The 23796-nt window shown below is 40.8% G+C and overlaps 1 protein-coding gene across 1 annotated transcript in view; it reads left to right on the top strand.

The window, feature by feature from the left end:
- The window catches only part of CACNA2D3 (calcium voltage-gated channel auxiliary subunit alpha2delta 3), a 1043639-nt gene that overhangs the window by 832878 nt on the left and 186965 nt on the right, over positions 1–23796 (top strand). The window contains exons 19-25 of the mRNA XM_038772667.1: positions 7697–7768; positions 8391–8452; positions 9877–9944; positions 12920–12965; positions 13125–13222; positions 15661–15754; positions 17845–17940. Coding sequence (XP_038628595.1) covers positions 7697–7768; positions 8391–8452; positions 9877–9944; positions 12920–12965; positions 13125–13222; positions 15661–15754; positions 17845–17940 — 536 coding nt within the window. The remainder of the gene's footprint in view (positions 1–7696; positions 7769–8390; positions 8453–9876; positions 9945–12919; positions 12966–13124; positions 13223–15660; positions 15755–17844; positions 17941–23796) is intronic.

Below are 23796 nucleotides of genomic sequence, written 5' to 3'. Positions count from 1 at the left end.
TTATTATTATTATTATTATTATTTCTCTTAATACAATTAAGCCTGTAATTATCGCCCTTAACATTTTAGGGTCTCAGCTATGTGAGCTCAGTTTTTTTATAACATTTTGTCGTAGAGTTTATTTTCTGGATACTTAATAATTTCTGTTGTTCTCGTCTGGAAACTTCTCCCTATTTTATTTTAGTTGTGGAACCCCAATCTCAGTACTCCTGAGGAATGGTTAACTGTACTGTATCATCTGTGGGCAGTGGTGGACACTGAGGACAAAGGGACTTCTTGGATTTTCCCTACTGAACTGCTACCCAATGAAAAATCCATGGTGAAATATTCAAGAAGAAACTTTAATTATACCAAAAAAAAAACTTAAAACAAAAACAAAAAAACTTCATTTATTGCATTCTGGGAGACCATTAGTCATAGTTGTGGGCCCCCAAAATCTAATAAGGATCTGACTGGTGCAACATTTTGAGGGAATATGTATTCTGAATATGCCTAGGTGTTGTCATACTTTTTTGACTACAGCAGTTCTCACAAGCTACCTTCACATAGGCCTCTTTAGTGAGTTATCCTCCCTCTCAGATTAATAATAATTGTGATATTAAGTGCTTACTATGTGCTAGACACTGTACTAACTGCTGTACTAACACTGTACTAACTAAGCTAATCAGGTTGGACACAATCCCTGTCCCACATTGGGCTCACAGTCTTAATCCCCATTTTACAGATGAGGCAACTGAGGCACAGAGAAGTAAAGTGACTGGCCCAAAGTCACACAGCAGACAAGTGGTGGAGCTGATATTAGAACCCAAGCCCGTGTTCTAAGGCACATGGGTATCCAGAATTGAGATTTCATTAAAAAGAACCTTAATCAATCAATTGTATTGAGCGCTTACTGTGTGCAGAGCACTGTACTAAGCACTTGGGAAGTACAAGTTGGAAACATATAGAGACGGTCCCTACCCAACAGTGGGCTCACAGTCTAGAAGGGGGAGACAAAGAATAAAACCAAACATATTAACAAAATAAAATAAATAGAATAGATATGTACAAGTAAAATAAATAAATAAATAGAGTAATAAATATGTACAAACATATATACATATATACAGGTGCTGTGGGGAAGGGAAGGAGGTAAGGCGGGGGGATGGAGGGGGGAGAGGAAGGAGGGGGTTCAGTCTGGGAAGGCCTCCCGGAGGAGGTGAGCTCTCAGTAGGACCTTGAAGGGAGGAAGAGAGCTAGCTTGGCGGATGTGGGGAGGGAGGGCATTCCAGGCCATTGGGATGACGTGGGCCGGGGGTTGACAGCGGGACAGGTGAGAACAAGGCACGGTGAGGAGATTAGCGGCAGAGGAGCAGAGGTGCAGGCTGGGCTGTAGAAGGAGAGAAGGGAGGTGAGGTAGGAGGGGGCGAGGTGGTGGAGAACCTTGAAGCCGAGGGTGAGGAATTTCTGCCTGATGCGCAGATTGATTGGTAGCCACTGGAGATTTTTGAGGAGGGGAGTAACATGTCCAGAGCATTTCTGGACAAAGACAATCCGGGCAGCGGCATGAAGTATGGATTGAAGTGGGGAGAGACACGAGGATGGGAGATCAGAGAGAAGGCTGATGCAGTAGTCCAGACGGGATAGGATGAGAGCTTGAACGAGCAGGGTAGCAGTTTGGATGGAGAGGAAAAGGCGGATCTTGGCAATGTTGCGGAGGTGAGACCGGCAGGTTTTGTTGACGGCTTGGATGTGAGGGGTGAACGAGAGAGCAGAGTCAAGGATGACACCAAGTTTGCGGGCCTGTGAGACGGGAAGGATGGTAGTGCCGTCAACAGTGATGGGAAAGTCAGGGAGAGGGCAGGGTTTGGGAGGGAAGACAAGGAGTTCAGTATTGGACATGTTGAGTTTTAGGTGGCAGGCAGACATCCAGATGGAGATGTCCTGAAGGTAGGAGGAGATGCGAGCCTGGAGGGAGGGGGAGAGAGCAGGGGCAGAGATGTAGATTTGGGTGTCATCAGCGTAGAGATGATAGTTGAAGCCATGGGAGCGAATTAGGTCACCAAGGGAGTGAGTGTAGATCGAGAACAGAAGGGGACCAGGAACTGAAACTTGAGGAACCCCCACAGTAAGGGGATGGGAGGGGGGGAGGAGCCTGCAAAAGAGACTGAGAATGAACGACCGGAGAGATAAGAGGAGAACCAGGAGAGGACGGAGTCTGTGAAGCCAAGGTTGGATAGTGTATTGAGGAGAAGGGGGTGGTCCACAACGTCGAAGGCAGCTGAGAGGTCGAGGAGGGTTAGGACAGAGTATGAGCCGTTGGATTTGGCAAGCAGGAGGTCATTGGTGACCTTTGAAAGGGCAGTTTCTGTGGAATGTAGGGGACGGAAGCCAGACTGGAGGGGGTCGAGGAGAGAGTTGGTGTTGAGGAATGCCCTTGGTAGTTTATTGTGAGAAGATAGGCAAACTTGGTATCCAGGAAATATTTGTTTTTGTGAACTGACATACATGGGGAAAATATAACTTTATACAAAACATAAAATCATTAATGATTCTCTTTAGGGAAGATTCCATGTAAATGCATAGAATAAAGGCAAGTTCGGTGTTTCACCCAGCTATAAACTATGTCATGTTTCAATACAGTGGATTCTGTTAAGCTTTCAAAGGGGTCAGCTAAGCTGCTCCAACTTAATAGTTACAGACAAGAGTGACAAATCAGTACTAGACTCCTGAGAATCATATTTGAACTGGAAAGTTCAGGGAACCAGAGAGAAGTAGTGTCAGGAGACAAGAGACGTTCTGTGACTAATTGTTACCAAAGCAGCCTTTAGCAATTTTAGAATCTATCATGAAGCCCAGATGAATTTGCTACACTACAGAAGACTGTGTGTTTTATGCCATTGACTAGAACTGAGTTTGGAACTGACGTAGAGCCTACATCCCATTCCACCTCCTCAAAATGGCCTATGCCTTTCCTATCTCCAAAATAACTTTCTACATCCAGTTGTTGAATGTTCACCACCCCATGATTAAGACCCGAAATGCACCGAGGTGGGTATTTTCCCCAAGATATAAACCATCATTAGGGGGATCCAAACTTTCCCTGTGAGGTAATTCACACAGTTAGATCTGTGCCTTAAGCATATAGAACTGGGTCTACATATCTGCTGATGGGTCATTAGTTGCTAAATATCTAAAGGAGGATGTGTTCACTCTTCTGGAAAAAACAACACAAAAATGACACAGTGATTTAGATTGCCCTACAACTGTTCTTATACCTGTTTCTAGAAAATACAGTGTCACTGCAGACTTTATGTAGACTTTTGAAACTGAGCCCAATATAATTAGCTTTTCATTAAATAATAGAAAAAAAGATAGGTGTATATAGGTGCAACTCCTGGGAATAATACGGGCAATTGACCCTCATACTTTGTGTGCTAGATTTCCAATTAAGTTCTAAGTTAGAACTTAGAACAAGGAGTCTCCAATCAGGTCTGACAGGACCCAAAATTGTGGCTTTCTGGTTTATAGGTCTTAAACATTTATTCCCTCCCAGTTATCATCCCCTACTACTAATATTTCAACCCCACTCTCCAAACTAAAAGTTCATGTGAGTGTATGTGAGTGTGTGTTGTGTGTAAGAGAAAAGAAAGGCTAACAAGGGACAAGAAATGAAAATCAAGTTAAGGGAGGATTAGTGATGTTTGTAGATTTAAGAAGTAGAAAATTCTATTATTTTGGAAAACATTAGGTAAATGAAAGAAGTGAGCAAATATTCACACAGTATTAGGCCAGTAAGCACTTACACCTAAAGAAATAATTTTCCAAAATATATTCCTTTAAGAGAGATTAGGAAGGGATCAGTATCCTGGAAAGCATACTGAGCCATCCCAGCCTCACACAATCCAGTGTGTGTTGTGGTTCTGGATCTTTAGAGGCTTATTCTGCCCAGCTCTCTTCCAAATTAACTTTTCTCCAAGTACTTTGATTTCTTACCAAGCCAGCAAGCTAAAGGGGTGCTGTTTTCTGGAAGAAAGATAAAGAATTACTCTATTCACATGGTTTGGTGCTTATAAACATGTAATATGTGATATATTGTTGACATGCCCTTACTGAACAAAGCATTTCTTTTGAAATTATGTGAAAGAATTTCTGACTTGTTAACAGGTTTACATGATGATTTCACAATTTTCCAAGCATGTGAAGTGATCTCATACTTAGTATTGAGATTGTTTTGGTGTCAGTAGATGAAAACATACAAGGAGAATATATCGTAATATGAAAAATATGCAGTTTAACAGCAGTGTGAATTAGCCCTTACTCTTCTGATCCTAGGGCTAAGATTTTGTAGCCCCCAAGTCAGTTTGCCTGGCAAAGTGACCCAGTGGCATTCAGAAGTATTGTTAGGCATAGGTTGTATTGAAGCCACAACTAAAGCCACTCCTGCAGTGTTTGGAAATGTCAGGGGAGCTATCTTGTCACACTCAAAGGGAGCAAGCAACTAGACTCACTTCCCTCAGGATGTGGGGAGAGGAAGAAGCCCTTCTATTTATTCAATTTTGTTAATATGTCTGGTTTTGTTCTCTGTCTCCCCCTTCTAGACTGTGAGCCCACTGTTGGGTAGGGACTGTCTCTATATGTTGCCAACTTGTACTTCCCAAGCACTTAGTACAGTGCTCTGCACACAGTAAGCGCTCAATAAATGCGATTGATTGATTGATTCCTCCCTTCAAGGCCCTACTGAGAGCTCACCTCCTCCAGGAGGCCTTCCCAGACTGAGCCCCCTTCTTCCTCTCCCCCTCCTCCCCATCTCCATCCCCCCCACCTTACCTCCTTCCCTTCCCCACAGCACCTGTACATATGTATATATGTTTGTACATATTTATTACTGTATTTATTTTACTTGTACATATCTATTCTATTTATTTTATTTTGTTAATATGTTTTGTTTTGTTCTCTGTCTCCCCCTTCTAGACTGTGAGCCCACTGTTGGGTAGGGACCGTCTCTATATGTTGCCAACTTGTACTTCCCAAGCGCTTAGTGCAGTGCTCTGCACACAGTAAGCGCTCAATAAATACGATTGATTGATTCACTGAAGCAATAACACTGGGAACAAACTGGACCTGGGCCCCATTAATGAGGGGTGAGCTGGCATTGAGAATTTTCCAGTTCTGGACAAGCATATTTTCCTTTTCAACTTCTGTTTCAAGTTATTTTAATGCAGATAGAAAAAAAAACCAGCTCCTGTTCTCCTATAATGAGATATTGGGTTCTTGCAGAACCCTGGGATGAGAGAAAATCCCATTGTAGTGCTTATCCCATGCTTGGCATTGCAAGCATGTATCCAGCTATTTCTTCAAATACCACATCACTATATCCAGGCAGATGTATGTTTTTGGAAGAACATTCTCTACATCTGTCTGCTGCCATGTTGTAGCTAAAATGCATCCTGAAAGCACATGTCATGGCAGAACTGAGGGTACTGGCTTTTTGGAATAGAAGTAGAGAGGACAATGGGAAGACCTACTTTTAGCCAGGTGAGGCAGCAAACACTTTGGTCCCTTCAATGGGATCAGAGTGAAGCCCAGATCACTCTATTTCAGAAACTGATAAAAGGAGAATAAGGAGTTAATTTTAGTTAACTCCTTTAGTTAAGGAGTTAAGTTTAGTTAGATTTTCATGAATAATCCCTTCATGATCCAAGAAAGGGATCAAGCAAAATGATGAGACTATTTCTGCAGAGTTCATTTTTTGGCTTCTGGGCATGCGTGCGTGCACGCACACACACACACACACACACACACAGACACACACACACAGACACCCCCCCACCCCCCCCACCCCATCCCCCCTGCATTCACCCTGTTTCCCCTTCCCCTTCTCTCCTTTTCAAAAACAATATTTCCCTCATCCTTGCCCTAGGCCCCTGCTCTTTTCTTTCTTTTCTTCTCCCACCTCCTACATTTAGAACTGCCAGATTTTGCTCTTTAGCAATAGAAAGCATATGCAGTTCCTATGCCTTCTTCCTCCTTTGCACTCTCCTTGTTGTGAATCCTCTCCTCCCTGCTTTGGCAGTATCTTTGGTCCTTCAAGACCCCTAGATTTAAAACAGTAGGACTCCAGAGTACCTGGTCCCCATTTTGGAAAACATTAAAATAGAGAGAAGATGATGGTCATGAGTTAAGAAATACGTCCACAGAAAACAACAACAGGAACAAAAAAGATAAGTTCCTCATGTATATTTATTTGATCATGAAAGCTACTGGGAGTTGGGAGGCCCTCCTAGTTAATCTCTGACTTGCCCGGGGCATGTGGGAGTCCTGAATGACTGTAGACACTGAAAAGGGGAAAAATGAAAAACATGTTAAAGATAAATGGAGCAGTTCTTTAAATGTTAGAAAGTAGACTGTTAATTAGGACCAGCTCTCTAAGTCCAAAACCACAGAAGTTAAAATGGGAAAATATTTCCAGAATTGCCTATTATGTGTTGTTAAAAAAATATCTAGAGTAAAATATATGTTTTATGTTATACATGCCTCCAGCTAAAAGTGATTCTTTTATGCTCTCTGACAGAAGAATAAAAATGTTAATTCAAGTTTATACAACCTCGAATTGAATTTTGAGAGCTGCAAGCATTGCAGTTTTCGATAGGCTGCACTTACCCAAGTCCTTCAAAAAGAGAGAAAAGAGATTTTATTGACAAGCTATGAAATGCCCCCACTTGTTTCATAAAATGGGCTCTGAAGCAATTTTTGGAAAGGCCCCCCATAGTTACACTTCTTTACTCATACTTGAACGTTACCCTCTTCTGAACTTTGATAAGGTCCATGAGTTATTAGCGTGGGTGAGGAGGGGATAGAGATGCCAGAACAGTTTGGTAGGTATAGGTGTGACCGTGTGAGAGAAGGGGTAATAGGGAGGTTGGAACCGTTTGCTAGTTATGGGGTGACCAATTAAAAATCGCCCACCCCATCATCAAAATCACTTTCCTGCAGCACAGGAAAAGTAGTCTAGTTTTAGGAAAGAAACTTTTTTTCTAACTGTTCAGGGAATTGCAATCTTCATCTCAAATATGTAGGCTTTGGGGGAAATTGTTTGTGGTATCCTTAGCTTTATTTGCTTTGTTAAATGTCTTTTCTGGTGATAAATCAATATAATTTGAAACCTCTTAATAGTGAGCTCATTATGGGGAGGGAATACGTCTACCAACTCTGTTATACTGTACACTCCCAAGCACTTAGTACAGTGGTCTGCACACAGTAAGCACTCAGTAAATACAAATGATTGATTGAATGATATAACCTACAGGCATTTCTGTTCAGTGAACATTTTTGAGTAGCTTTCTGATGGTTTACTAACAGTAATGATGTACCTGAAAGATTAATTAGTTTATACTGATTACTTCCACTTTTGTTTGTTTCCATGAAAAAGACAAATTTATGCTGAAAGGAACATGAAATTTATTTGCATATTTTAGATCAAATGGATGTTTATTCTTCACCAGTACTTTTTCATATATCATAGCACAAGAAACCTATATTGGAAGTACCTGATTTGCAGAAGTAACACCATAGAACTCTCACATTCTTGCCATTAACAAATAAAGCAATGGTTCCACAGAAGAAATGCGAGAACTATGAGATGATGGGTTTACATTTTAAACTCAAAGAATTGCTTATACTAACCTATTTCTATTTTTTTGGGGGGGGATTGTAGTTGAGAAATGCAATGGTGAATCGAAAGACAGGAAAATTTTCCATGGAAGTGAAGAAGACAGTGGATAAAGGGGTACGATTTCTTGAGCATTCTTGCGTCTTAATTTAAAACAAATCATTTTGAAAAATTATCTTTGAAGATTATATGTAGAATAAATACCTCTTGCTGAGATCATATTTCTCTTGTCTTTACTTATCTCTAGCAAGATTTATGCAATTCTAGACTGACCATATGTCCTTTGTTTAACTGGGACAGTCCCAAATATTTGTCCAGCTATTGTACAATTTTAGAAAAAAATGGCAGTTGTTCCAGAATTGGGATTATCCTGACTCTGCTGGTCAATTTACCTTGCACCAGTCCATTCCAGCTGCTTTCACTCAGTTGAAATGCTTGGACTTCTACTTCAGGCCTAGTGCATGCTTAGTATGTGTTCAAATTAATATAAATACCACAGCATTTTGGAAAGTGTTTAGCTGTATGTGTGCACTCCATTGACAGTGGTCAAAGGGAAGGGGAAAACATGTAAGCTTGAGGTGGTTTCTCAACGTCCTACATCAACAAGTATAATGCGACCAGCCTATCTATCACTGTTAACCTTATTATACTCTTTCCATTTGTTTTTATTTAGTTCTGAAGATTTCACAGAGCAGACTAACCATTTTTTCTCTTTCCTCTGCTATTGTTTTCAATCTAGAAGCGGGTTTTGGTGATGACAAATGACTACTATTACACAGACATCAAGGGTACCCCTTTCAGGTAGAATTTACTATCATATATGGCCATTTCATCAGAGTCACTGGAGATTTGTTTGTACAGACCTTATTTGCACAAAGAGGGTTCATCAGCTGTAGTTAATAATAAAGTACCCTGAAACAAATTTGAACACTGAAAGAGGGAGGGAGTCTTCTGGAGCACTTTTGGCTTTTCCAGCAGGGGACGGTTGTGTGGCAAACTCACTGTGTAGTCATGGCTTTGTCTTTCATTCCCAAGAAAGCATTATGTGGCAATTCCCACTGAACATGGGAAGGTGGGTAGGGAGATTTGGGAGAGAGGGAATGAAAAGTGTTTAGAGGGCCAAAAAAGCCATTAGTATTTAACATTATATAATGAATCCCATGTCACTTTTTATTTCTGTAATTAAAGTACAAAGAATATTAAGGAAATGCCTTCATTCCTCCATGATGTTTTTCTATCTTGATTTTCCAAATTGCCTTTGAGTTTCTAACTCTGTGTTTTGACTTTCCTATTTGGGATAATCTCATTTTGCAACTCCCAGATTCTTAACTTTTTCTCCTATGTTTATCTCCTGGAAAGATAAAGCTGACTGTTGTACACTCTTCTCGAATGTTTCTTCAGAAGTGCTTTTTCATGCTTCTGAATCTGATCTTGTGTGTCTCATTGTGAAAGAGAGAATGAATGTGCATTGCCAATAGATTTGTCTATAAAATACAATTTAGTGTTAGAGCCAAAAACTATCATGGATCACTCACTGGTGCTTTCCATTTGGAAGGAGCAAGAGCTGTAGGGCAGTATTTGACTCTAGGAATGGATTGGAATAAGCTACTAAACTACATTTGCTTAGGGAAGAAGTTATTTTCAAAACACATCTTCTTGCTTTGGATGAGCCTGAAGGAAGCTTGAGTCAAGCTAATGGAAACGTGAGAACAATCAAAATGCTTTAGTGACAAAATACAGACATCCCCAGAAAGTGAGCACTGTCCAACCTCTACTAGGTTGGTTGACCTTGAGAAAATGTTTTTCCCCCAGCTGCAGAGATGTCACATGTAAAGGACTGTCATTAGACCCTGAAAATTCAGTGGCTTTGGATGGGATTGAAGTGAAGATTAGGCCTCCAATATGTAAAGCACAGGGACTGGAAGCCCATAGAAGGGCTTATCTGTTTGTCTGCTAGAACTATAAGCAGTTTACTTTACCTCTTATAACATAGAGAAGAAGCCAATTGCTGTTGGCACATCGTCAGAAATTGCTTTCAAGAAGCTGATTGAACCAAAGTATACTAACAGAAACTACAATCAATGAGGTTTTGAAAGTAAACTGTTTTGTCAATTGTTTACTGTACTTGCAATGAAAATGTGAAAATGGAAAAGGAAAAAAATAGCCCTCAAGTCTATTACAGTGGGTGCCACAGATTTCAAGGTCTGCTTTATTTCTCTGCACAGTTTAGGTGTGGCTCTCTCTAGAGGACATGGGAAATATTTCTTCAGAGGGAATGTGACTGTGGAGGAAGGTAAGGTTCTTCCTTCTCTCCTCCACCTTTGATAAGGGAAGAAATGCCCTTTATAGGCCAGATTTGAAGTGTCTGTTGTCTCAGATCTTGTTTCTGATTCTGCTACTGGTTCACTGTTATGATTTGATCAAGTCACTTGATCTCTTTGTGTCTCACTTTGTCTGCTACATACATCAGCGACAGATAGGTCTTCACTTACTGTAATGTTTGAGATGCTTAATACAGTGGTGCTCTTCTAAAGAGGCTCTTCTAAATCCTATTGAAAAGAAAAAAAAAGAGCCAAAAAATCAGGTCTTAAGAAGTGTTCAAGAAGTTTCTAAAATTAGATTTACCCCTGTCATCCCTGAAGATGGAGGGTGTGAGATCTAGACATCGTCTGATGTAACAAAATTTGTCTAATCTATTTCACATCACCAACATTATGTAAACAATTCATATTTATTAAATCTATTTCATGTAGCCAGGCTTAAGGCCACAATATGACAAGGAAACTATGTTCCGATTCCCTTGGAAATGTTTTCAACTCAACAAAATTTGGTTTGTTAATAATCAATCAATCAATCAATGTATTTATTGAGCGCTTACTGTGTGCAGAGCACTGTACTAAGCGCTTGGGAAGTACAAGTTGGCAACAAGGGAAGCAGCGTGGCTCAGTGGAAAGAGCATGGGCTTTGGAGTCAGAGGTCATGGGTTCAAATCCCGGCTCCACTACTTGTCAGCTGTGTGATTTTGGGCAAGTCACTTCACTTCTCTGTGCCTCAGTTCCCTCATCTGTAAAATGGGGATTAAGATTGTAATCCACTCGTGGGACAACCTGATCACCTTGTATCCCCCCAGTGCTTAGAACAGTGCTTTGCACATAGTAAGCGCTTAACAAATACCATTAAAAAAAACCCAAAACATATAGAGACGGTCCCTACCCAATAGTGGGCTCACAGTCTAGAAGGGGAAGACAAAGAACAAAACCAAACATATTAACAAAATAAAATAAATAGAATAGATATGCACAAGTAAGATAAATAAATAGAGTAATAAATATGTACAAACATATATACATATATACAGGTGCTGTGGGGAAGGGAAGGAGGTAAGGCGGGGGGGGGGATGGAGAGGGAGATAAGGGGGAGAGGAAGGAGGGGGCTCAGTCTGGGAAGGCCTCCTGGAGGAGGTGAGCTCTCAGTAGGGCCTTGAAGGGAGGAAGAGAGCTAGCTTGGCGGATGGGCAGAGGGAGGGCATTCCAGGCCAGGGTGATGACATGGGCCGGGGGTCGACGGCAGGACAGGCGAGAACGAGGCCTGGTGAGGAGATTAGTGGCAGAGGAGCGGAGGGTGCGGGCTGGGCTGTAGAAGGACAAAAGGGAGGTGAGGTAGGAGGGGGCGAGGTGATGGAGAGCCTTGAAGCCGAGGGTGAGGAGTTTCTGCCTGAGTAATAAGTACTCTCAAAGATGTGTAAGATATTGGGGCCTATTTTGTGGTCAGTTCAGGGCAATAGGCTGATGATGAGGTAAGAATCATACACAAATCTAAATAGGGAAAACTCGCTGATATGGAATTGAAAGTTATCAACTCATTCTGTCTACCTGGGGGTAACACATTGATGCACTGTTGGACAAAAAAGTGGAAAGCTAAATCAAGAAGCCAACATGTCTTTGGCACATAAAGTTAAGGTGTCAACATTACATTAAGCTCCAGGAGAACTTAAAGTTCTTCAGTTTAGTGGATGTTTTCAACCTTTGCTTCAGTCATTACATCTGTATTCTCAAAGAGCTTTATCCTATGAGCCATACCAAGTATTAAATGTCAAGATAGGATCACTAAAAACGTGAATGCATCTACCACCAGAAGATAAAACAACGTTTGCTGGAAAAAGCTTCACTTGACAGGATGAGTGCTGATTAAGGAAAGAAGACTAGTTAAGTAGCTGATGGTTGTTGAGTTGATGTGAGATGACCACAAGCAGCTCAGAAGAAACATTGTAAGGCAAACACCATAGCCCAACTTCAAGTAATGTGGCTTAGCTATGGTATCCCATAAAATAGGATCAGAAGATAGGACAACTTGCAACCAGAGACAGCTAGTGGATATGGAAGAGGGAGCCTCAAATTGAGCAAAGGTGTTGTGCAGCTTGAAGGGAGAAGGGGCTGGGATGCAAGCAGAAATAAGCTTTGTAGACATAAACCACCCAAAGGACAGTATTCATATAGTCTGTAAGCTCACTGTGGACAGGGAACATGTCTGCCAACTCTTTTGTATTGTACTGTCCCAAGCCCTTAGTACAAAGGTCTATACATAGTAAGTGTTCAATAAATACCATTGATGATATACATGCAGTGAGCCTGTTAATGATTCAGCCTTTCCAAATGTGTCCCCCATTGGGCAGGGGGGGCATATTATCCATGAATAAGAGGGGCAATTATATATAATATAAATTAACAAAAAACACGAATCAAATTTGTCCTTTCATCTGGCCATTCCCAATCCCTGAGATTTCCAAGTGCAGTGGTGGTGTGTAATCCTATGATCAGAAAGGGGCTCAGGGATCCTGCTCTTCTTCTCCACTAAAGAATACCAGTAAAAGTCATTCATCCTGTTTGTTGATCGTGACCTCTCTCCTTCCAAGTCACTGAATAGCTCTAAAATGGAGGTCTAAAATTTCTTGACAGGGATTCACTGCTTCTGCTTTCTTCTTTGTCACGTTTGGTGTAATCTGGAGCACAAGTTCAGGGGAAACAAGAAGAGAAGTACAGAAAGGTAGTAAGTGGGATTTTGGTCATTGTCTAACAAAAAAATGATTTTCTTGGAGAATCAAGAAAGATTGAGGAGAGTTTTTAGTCTCTGTGCACCAGTCCGTACAGCTTCACCCTCAGAATAATGTAGAAGGGGAGAGAGGAAAGGGGTTAAACCATCTTTCAGAAACCCTTAATTGTACCACCTTTTACAAATCCTGCTAATTGGCCTATTTTCCTTGCTTTTCAGGGTTGCATGATTTAGAACACCCTGACGTGTCTCTGGCAGACGAATGGTAAGATTTAAACAATACATAAAATTGGTATTTGTTACCCTTCTTTGGTTTCATGTTGTTTGTGCTCACTCTGCCCAGTTCTTCTCAGTTCAAAGGCATAGAGAGATGATGCCTGTAAATATTTACATGTTCATGTTTTTGGCAATATCATACTCTTAGGTCTTATTGCAACACAGATCTGCATCCCGAGCATCGTCAACTGTCTCAATTGGAAGCTATTAAACTCTACCTCAGAGGAAAAGAACCTTTGCTTCAGTGTGAGTCTGTTTTTAACACATGTAGTGGGAAATGGCTACATTTTTCTGTTGATGGTGGAAAGGACGATTGTAATTAAGTTCACAGACCATATTTCCCTTCTCAAGCCATAAGGTCTAGTAGAAAAAGCCATTGGTATATGGGAGCATGGAGACTTGGGTTCTGGTTCTACTCCCGACTTCATTTTAGACTGTGTGAACAGCTTAGCCTATTCACTTAACCCCTCTGTCTCAATTTCCTCATTTGTAAAATGGAGATATTAATAGCTGCTCTTCCCTGCTGCATAAGGTTGTTATAAGAATTAATGAGATAATAGTTATGGAAGTGCTTTGATTTCTTGGAAGAAAGACTCTTTAGCTATCCAAAATATTATTATTAGTGTGATGCTTTGATGAAGCAGTAAAATTATAATATAGTCCTTTAAACTTTCAATTTTCTTGGTGATGATGGTCAATAAATCAGTCCCTACTCACTGGAGCTTTTTCAGAGCTACAGGTAAGAAACAAATTTCTGCAAATATGATGATGGTATTTGTTAAATGCTTACTATGTGCTGAGCACTGTTCTAAGTGCGGGATATGAATTTCATCACCTCTTTCTGTTCATCCCCACCCTTCAGGGAGGTGCTAGTGACCAGTGGAGTTAGATAGAAAACGACAGAAGAGGGCAGAGAAGCAAACAGCCTGACTTATAGACAGGTTGGATAATTGAGTTGTTATAGGAGCCGTGTTTAGAGTCGTAGGAAGGTTCTGAAGACTCCAAACGTTTACACCCCTCCCTGGACCACCCCTCCAGCTGAGGTAGGAGGTCAGAGGTCACATTTCCAGGCTATGACCTCTGATGAATGAGGCAAAGTCTTGAGCATATGCTGCAACTCCTCTCCGAGCCTCAGGCTGAAAAAATGATTTTGAACTTTCTTATGGTATCCCTGGAGACCAATAGCCTTCACTCCATGGTGGTGTGACTCCTTCTCATAACATTTTACATTCACATGTTTACAATTTTGCAAATTCTCATTTGAATAGCATTTAGGAGCTATGAATGTACTCCACATCATACATATATATACAGAGACTCTACTATATTAACTCAGTAAGGATGTTGGTTGGTTAAGTGAGTATCTTGCACATGTTTGAGGAGTTTCTGGCCAACTAGTATCCAGAAGCAATAAGATTGGGGAGGAGTTAGCCAGGGGAAGTTCGGAAGAGTAGGGATGAGGGGTTTATGAGAGATATGGAAATGGAGAGTTTGGGTGACCAAATCTGCCTTTTTCTCTCTGTCTCTCTCTAATAGTAATAATTATGATTAGTAATAATGCTTATTATGATATTTGTTAAGCACTTACTACATGCCAAGCACTGTTCTAAGCCCTGAGGTACACACAGGCTAATCAGGTTGGACACAGTTCCTGTACCAAATAGGGCTCACACTCTTAATCCCCATTTTACAGATGAAGTAACTGAGGCCCAGAGAAGTTAAGTGTCTTGCCCAAGGTCACACAGCAGACAAGTGGCAGAGCCAGGATTAGAACCCAGGTTCTTCTGACTCCCAGGCTCACGCTCTGTCCACTAAACACACTGCTTCTCTTTCATGCACACAGAGTGCTGGGCACATAGTAAGCACTTGGTATTATATTCTTCCAAGCACTTAGTGCAGTGCTCCACACACAGTAAATATTCTATAAATACCATTAATTGAATGATTGACTAATAAATGCCATCATCATTTACCCACACCCATGCCTTTCCTTTCTCAAGTTCTCTCATGCTGGCTGTCTCTGGCCACCTCCCCACGCCAATATTTTTGTCACATACCCACCACAACTCGTGCCATGGTGACTTAGGTTAGTTAATCAACATGCCAGTATTCCTACTCCAGTTGTAATATGCCCTTTGAGCTGCAGTATTATCAGTTGACTCATTTTCTTTATCCTCAGTGTTAAACAAATGTTCCTTATTATTCATAGTCAGGAATAGCTTTGATCCCATATTTTTCCAGAGAAGCTTACCTCAGCTCTGACACCACCACCTATTAATTCAGCTGGCACAATTCTCATTCTCTCTAAACAACTCTAGTTGCTACTATCAAAGGCAGAATTCTGGGCTGGATGGACCATTGATCCGACCCAGAATGGCATTGCTTATGTTCTTATGTTCAGTCACATGAGATGAGTTATTCTTGGCTACTTCATACTAAGCAGTGGCCTCTGTCTCTGACAATTCTCTAATGACTGGTCTAAGTCCAAGTTGTAGGAATTTCAGCAGTGGGCAAAGGCAAATGCTGCTTTTACATGGATGTGAGATGATGTGGTAAAATACCTTTAAGATTTGGAAAAGTGGAACCTGGATGGATCTTATGAATGCTAAACATTTGTATGAAGCACTGGGATTTAATTCCTGGCCCCTAATACTTATTGCTGTTGCATTATATTATTTAAATAGGTGATAAAGAATTAATCCAAGAGGTTCTTTTTGATGCTGTGGTGAGTGCTCCAATTGAAGCCTACTGGACCAGTCTTGCTCTCAACAAATCGGAGTAAGTGGATTCACATGTACCCCTTTTTGGCAGTTTCCTCACATGAAGTCAAAAATATGGTTATAGTTTAAAGACCTAAACTACTTTAAGAGCCTAGTGTTAAAGTTCTTTAATTTTCTCCAAAAGCTCAAAACCACAGGAGCATTAGTAAATCTAGTCTTTGACTGAGTACTCCTGGGTTTGACTTATAATTTGTTCGGGTTTTTCATTGCATTAAATCTAGTATTCCAGCTTTCAGAGGTACTTCCTTATAAATGTTGAAGGCCCATTTTTTTTTGCAATGAGTTTTATAATATTGTTTCAGTAGGGCTGATATTCTGGAACACCTAGTCTTATTAGATTTGAGTTTGTACAGAGTACGAAGAGATATATCCATTATACTGTTAAAAATATGTTTAGCATAGGAATGTCACTTTGACACTGGAGATATTAGTGACTGGAACTGTGCCTGTGTTAATGTGTTTTTCAGATATTCCTAGGTGGATTAATGCAAAGAGAGCACAAAAGCATGGAACAAGTCCTTTATCCATCCTCTTTGTCATCCCTATTCCTCCCTCTCCACTCAAATTTCTCCTTTCCATTGTACCTTTCTTTTCTACACTGTATGCCCATGTCCCTACCAATCTTACATGGGCCGTGAATGTCATCTTCTGCACAATCAAGTGAGATTCTTTGGCCAATCCCCATGTACATTGGGAGATGCCAAAGAGACAGAACCAGAACATTCCCCTCAGTTACTTGGAATGGGTGATAAATTGGTGGTGCTCAGGCTTTCCTGTAAGCACTGAGGCCTAGTGCATAAACAGATGACTCCCCTTGAGGATGTTATCAGCAAGGTTAGACTGGTTCACCAGGATGCCAGGAAAATTCCAGTGGACTAGTGCCCAAGGTGGTGACTGTTCTATATTGGCCAGGTGTAGCTCTGAACAGATTTCCCAGTATGAATCTCAGCCAGTCTGGCCCTTTTTATTAGACATTTGCCTTCTTTATCAAAGGCCCAAGATGCTAATCAGTTGTTCAGTGAACTGAATGCAGCTCTTTTCAGGCACTTGAGCAAATAATAATAACAATGATAATAATGGCATTTGTTAAGCACTTACTATGTGCAAAGCACTGTTCTAAGCACTGGGGGGATACAAGGTGATCAGGTTGTTCCACGTGGGGCTCACAGTCGTAATCCCCATTTTACAGATGAGGTAACTGAGGCTCAGAGAAGTTAAGTGACTTGCCCAGTGTCACACAGCAGACATGTGGAGGAGCCGGGATTCGAACCCATGACCTCTGACTCCAAAGCCCGTGCTCTTTCCACTGAGCCACGCTGCTTCGCTAATGAAAATGAAGAAGCAAATGAAGAAGGCCCTGTAAATGTGATTCTTAATAATCCTAATTATCTCCTCCGCTGGCGTCAGGGAGATAGCATGAAATCTTAGTGAGCATTTGCGTTTGGGCCTGTTGTGTGACTTTGGTGGGACTGGCTGTCATACCCTCTTTTCCTTACTGTGGTAACATACAGAGTTGGAGTTCATAGCAGTCAGTAAACTTTCTTCATCTGTTTGTTCTCTGTCTGCATACATTTTTGAAAATTTCAAATGTCATTGATGTTATCGTAAAAAGAAATAGCATAATATCATCAAACATAGATGCCAGAGCAAACCTCCAGCTTTAGTAACAATTGCTTTTATTTCCCGTAGAACATTCATCATTCTTGAAATTAGATGCATGCATTGACTCCATGACCAAATCTTGAAAATAAACTCATTCTAGTGCCCTCAGTTTGGAGGCTGTTGAGTTTCTTTTTGCATAGATGGGGGGTTTTCATATGCAGCTCTCATTAGAGGAAAAAAAACTCAAGTTGTTCTGAGAGAGAATAACCCTAGAAACTCTTGTGGGGAGTAAGTGACCTTTCCAAGCTTGCATTATAGGTTTTGTTCGTGTTTATCTTGATGAAAAATGAATATATTTTTAGTAACATTTTTAAGTGCTAAAATCTGAAATTCAATTTCATAAAACTTTCCCTAACTAATAAAATAACTGGTATACGGTTGCTGTCTGGAAATATTATCTGCCTTGTGTGTGCTGCACTATTTCAGGAATTCTGACAAGGGAGTGGAAGTTGCCTTCCTTGGAACCCGCACGGGGCTCTGGCGAGTTAACCTGTTTGTGGGAACCGAGCAGCTCACTAATCAGTAAGTAGTATTTCTCACTGGGAACAGCAGGTTGGTGATTAAACAAAGAGAGACAAAACGCAAGGGCAGCCCCCTTCTCCCCTCTCATCCTTCCACCTCCTTTGAAGATTCCCGTACATTTCCCACAGTTGGGTCAGTAAAAATAATTTGATTACTGTAATATTTGGAGGCTGCGTGCTGCTTTTTGCCTACTTATTAGCTGTAATAGGGTCCTTTGTTTAGGCCACGTGTTTGCTTCCTTCCAACCTCCTGGAGTCAGACTTACATCTAATTATTCAGTGCCAAACTAAGAAGATACTGTAGCTGGAGGAGAAGGGGAAAAACATGCACATTTTTTCCTGAGCACATCTCAAAACAAATGGCTTTAGGGCTTTCAGCTGTTCTGCAGCCCTGGTGTGGAATTCTCTCCCTCCCAAGGTCCATAATTTAAAGTCTGTTGATGTTTTTAAATTAAAACTGAAATTTCACTTCTACCTCGCCTTTGGCTCACACAACAGCAGAATCTCATTACTGGAGATGGTCAAACAGGGCAGCATTTGGGGCTCCACAAAGTGGCTTAATCTGTTGTGCAAATGAAGGGCAAAGCAAAACCCCAAACTGCCTTTCTCCCTAGCACTCTTCCCTTTGGTTTCTAAATGCATGTTTAGTTCAAAGCCAGTTTAGGCCATATGTCTGTGAGTCATTTGCACTTCGCTCATCAAACTGTTGTTTTGCAAGAGCTGGTTGATGGTCCAAGAAGCCTGTTTTGAGCCTTTAAACAAGTCTTCTAAATCTCTTCTCTTTGAAGCAGGAGGGTCTGGTTTTGCCAAGAGCAAATGGAAGTTCAAAATCCAGATAATTTGACTTGAGTTTGAAAGTTTTTCAGAGATTCAGGGATTCCTTAATTTGGCAAAACGCCCATGCCCATCCTGATTAATTATCTACTTTGTAAAGTGCCCTGGGGTGCCCTGGTTTGAATGGTTCTATGGCAGAGGAGCTTTGAATTGTATAGGTAGACCTAGAGAGAGCTATTGGGTAATTTGTTGCCTAATACCAAAAATGCTGTGTTTGGCAAAGTCGACTGAACTATCCAAACTATAAAATAAAGAAAAAGGGCAGAAAAGTCAGAAATATCCCTTCAGGAAGGTGGTTCTTTGTAAATTACAGTTCAGAACTTGTTTCATTCCCTATAGTATAAATTCACAAGTGTATTCTCCCACGCACTTAGTACAGTGCTCTGCACACAGTAAGCACTCAATAAATATGATTGATCAACCGACTGACAAATGTCAATTATTTGATGTGTTACTAGTTACCAATAGTCACCAACCTTCCCTTTCCAAGATGCACTCATTGATCATCACTATTCCCTTAGATTAGCTGTGGAGACAATGTGGTTTGGAGGAAAGAGCAAGGTCTGGGTTTCAAGAGATTGGATTCAAGTCCTAGCTTCACCACTGACTTACTGTGTGAGTTTGGACAAGTCATTCAACTGCTCTATGCTTGTTTTCTCATCTGTAAAATCAATATCACTTCTTCTGGCTCACAAGGATTTTGAGTTGACATAAAAGCAATTGATATGAAAATCAAATCCCTTAACATATTTATAGATGGGGAAGTTTAGACAGAAAAGTTATCATTAGTAGTATTTCTGACATTTGTTAAGCATTTAATCAGTCAATCAGTAATTGGTACTTATTGAGCACTTGCTATGTGTAGAGCACTTGAACTAAGCTCCTGGGAGAGTACAATACAGCAGAGTTGGCAGACCTGTTCCAATTTGTGCAGTGAACTGCATTAAATCCAGGTATCTTTTAAAAGTCTACAGAGCAGACTGTAGACAGTAAGCTCCTTGAGGGCAGGGAACATGTCTACCAACTCCATTGCGTTATCCTCTCCCTCCTACCTAGACTGTCATCTCCATGTAGGAAAGGAACTGAGGCACATAGTAAGTGCTTAACAAGTACTATCATTAAAATCACTATGATTATGCGCTGCACCTAGTAAGTGCTAAATAAATACCATTCCTTGATTGATTGAGAGCAATGCAGTGTTGGAGCTTGAGTAGGGAACATTTCTGAATTTTGGTCCTGTATTGGAGAGGTTAGGAAAACTTTTTTTGTGAAACCCATAGGTTTGTTGTGATGGGTTCCAAATAGCACAGGCTTTTCAGTACACCAATTAAAACTGGTAACTTTTAGTATTTCCAGTCCTTACTGCACAAGATCTGGAGGACTTGAACTTGATAAAGGTGGAAAAATGAGAATTTCAAGACATGTAGAAATAACTATATAGTTCTATGTCTACTTATTTCATACATACTTGAATTTTCATTTGAGAGTTGTATCTTAATATTCCAAGGGAGTTCTCTTAATCTTCAAAGCAGATATGAAAATATGGACTGAAGGATAATAAGCTGGTGCCTTGCATGCTCTGCAAGTGAAGACACACACACGCACACGCGCGCGCGCACACACACACACACACACACACACGCACACACACACACACACACACACACACACACACACACACACACCCTACCCCCACCCCCACCTTCCCTCCCCTGCCAATGTCTTGGTTTGGAGGAAATCTCATTCTATTGGAAGTGGTAAAATATTCCATGAAAGATTCTGGACTGTTCTGATAGTCAACAATGCCGACACTAGCTTACTAAAGATACCACTAATAAAGTACTTTCCAACACCTATTTCCTTTCCTCAAGAGCCCATATAGATTGAATGTCTCAATTATATATAAATTGCAATTGGAGATGATGTAAATCTAGCACTACTGCCTAGAGCACAGCTGTTGTTTTCTAGAGCACAAAACTTCTGGCTTCAGTGGACAGTTAAACTGTCATATCTTCTGACTTGATTGTTATCTGTGATGGATACACTGATATTTTTGGTTCATGATCATGCCTATAATCTATTTTCTTTCTTTATCCATTATGCAATGGCTATGTCATGGCTTTTAATTGAGCTAATAGCATGTTTTATGTAATTCTGGGGAAAACGCCATCCTAGTGGTATTAATCACTCAGTGTGAAGAGGTACTTTTCTTCCCTGTGTTTGTAGGCTACTCACTTCTAAATTGAACTAACAAGGGTTGAAATGCCTTTCAAATCAGTCACAGAAGTGTCTTTAAGGCTTACCATTCAGTCTTCTTGGTCATGGCAGCCAAAGTTCAGCTAATGCACCTGTCCAAGTTGCATTCAATCAGTCATATTTATTGAGAGTTTTCAGTGGGCAGAGCACTGTGCTAAACACTGGCAAGACTGCAATAGTACAGTACAAGTTGATAGATATGTTCCCTGCCCACAAACACCTTACAGTCTATAGAGGGAAACAGACAATATAGGAAATAAATTATGGATATATACATAAATCATTTAAATCGTATTGAGCACTTACTGTAGTACAGAAGACTGTACTAATCACTTATGCTGTGGGGCTGAGGGAAGGGTGAATAAAGGGTGCAAATCCAAGTGCAAGGGAGACAAGGAAGTGGGAGAAGAGGAAATGAGGGCTTAGTCAGGGAGGAGTTGTGCCTTCATTAAGGCTTTGAGGGTAAGGAGAGGGATTGTCTGTCCTATGTGAAAAGGGACGGAGTCCAGGTCAGAGGCAAAAACATGGGCGAAAGGCAGGCAGCAAGATAAACAAGATCAAGGTACAATGAGTAGTTTGACTTTAGAGGAATGAAGTGGGCGGGGCTGGATCACAGTAAGAAAGCAGTGCGATAAGGTATCAGGGGGCAAGGTGATTGATTGCTTTAAAGCCAATAGTAAGGGGTTTCTGTTCAATGTAGAGGTTGATGGACATCCACTGGAGTTTCTTGAAGAATGGGGAAACATGGACTGAATGTTTTTGGAGAAAAACAATCTGGGCAGCAGAGTGAAGTTTGGACTGTAGTCAGAGGAGACAGGAGGTAGGGAAGTTAGCAAGGAGGCTGATGTAGTAATCAAGGTGAGATAGGATAAGTGCTTGGATTAACATGGTAGCAGTTTGGATGGAAAGGAAAGAGTGGATTTTAGTGATGTTGTGAAGGTTGAACCGACAGGATTTAGTGACAGATTGAATAGATGTGTTGAATGAGAGAGATGGGTCGAGGATAACACAAAGTTTTATAGGCTTGTGAGAGACTGGGAAGATGGTGGTTCTGTCTACAGTGACAGGAAAGTCAGGGGGAGGATAAGGACAGGCGTTCATGAAGCTATCCAACATCTAAGGAAATGAAAAAGTGAAGTGAATATGCTTATTTGTGCAACATACTGATTTCAAAATCAGTAAATGTTATAAATGTATGTTACACTTCTAAGAAGTACTTATTTGTCAAATTCAAGCCCTATTGAGCGAAACTTCTTAGTTTTATGCATGCAGAGTACTGCATAGTTTCGCCCTATAAATCTAATGTACATAGCCATGAGTACGATAGTAGCAGGATCCAGGGTGGGGGGACAGTTATAAATTCCAACTTTGAGATATTTTTGAAATACCTTTTTGATTCTGATAATAAAGAAATAATGTGAATTCCGTAGTGGACAGGGACTTCCCTGACCAATTGTCATTCAAGTTCAATAGTAATAATAATGCCTTGTATTTTTAGCATATTCATTTTTCCAAATCTCTTTTGGCAGCAAGTAGCGCATTTTATTATTACAAAATTCTTGTGAGATAGGAAGAGGCTGGCATTATTATCTCCCTTTCTCAGATAAGGAAAATGAGGCCAAGAGTTTAGGAACTTGCCCAAGATCACACAGAAGGCCAGAGCTGCTGAGACTAGAACTAGTCTACTGATTCCAAGACCTGTGTTCTTTCCCCTGTTGCCTCCACAGAATATCAGCTCTGGGCAATGGCAGAAGTCAGGGAGAAGATCTGATCTTCCCAGAATGTTTTCACATCAGAGAGGGAGATGTTATGGCAAGGTGATAGAGTGGGCAAAAAAGAATGGTGAACTGGTACTACCTGAAGGAAAGCCACCATCCCACCCTCCCAAACCAATTCCAGGACACTGTCACTTTTCCATCCCTACTTCTAACTTCTACTGTTGCCCAGGGTTGAGGTTCCAAGGATTGTTGACTCCTGGATCCCAAGTTGTCCCTGAACTTAAAACTTACTGAAGTCAACGTTATGGCACTCTTGCTCAGGTTCATACTCACTTAGGGGCTCCCTGTTGTAAACAGCAAGTCCTTTACTACCTAAGCCCTCTCAATTTCTCTCCTACAGACTTATTTAGGTGAGGGATTCAGGGTCAGCTCCAGCCCCTAATTCTCCTTTCAGTCAGTCAGTCAATGGATGGTATCTGTTGTTCACTCATGATGTGAAGGAGTGAGCACAAAGATGAAGTGTTCATGACTTTAAGATGCAAATTCATATTGGAACTGGGTGCTTTGATAGGTAAACATGCCAGAACATTCATATTCATACACCCTCTTTATTTGTAAAACATGGTCACAATTAACAGCTGGACAAAATAGCTTCATGCTCCACAAAGCCTCATTTAATTCAGTAGCACAAACTCAGCATGTATCTTCAGTCGTGCTTACCCAACTTTGGTCTTTCCAGTTTGCACATAAACATGATTTTTATTTGAATCTCTTCCTAGAGAGAAAAAATGGACATTAAACAAGTCAACTGAAAACCGTAAAACCATTTTAGACACTTTTGCTTGTTTTTGTACATTTTTGTGTTCCTATTTCATCTCTGAGGAATCAGTATAATTATTACTGATCACCACAGTACTAAAATGAAATATTTTTACATGGTATATTAGTCCTTATTGTGTTCTCTTATAAAAATGCCTTTCACACAAGCAGAGAACAGAGCCAGGGGTCTGAAATTAGAAGGTCATTTTCTTCTTCTCTCGAAGGCCTCC

This window comes from Tachyglossus aculeatus, chromosome X1 (genome assembly GCF_015852505.1).
Source record: "Tachyglossus aculeatus isolate mTacAcu1 chromosome X1, mTacAcu1.pri, whole genome shotgun sequence".
Lineage (NCBI taxonomy): Eukaryota > Metazoa > Chordata > Mammalia > Monotremata > Tachyglossidae > Tachyglossus > Tachyglossus aculeatus.
Note: the sequence above shows the minus strand (reverse complement) of the source record. Positions and strands in the feature narration are given on the sequence as shown.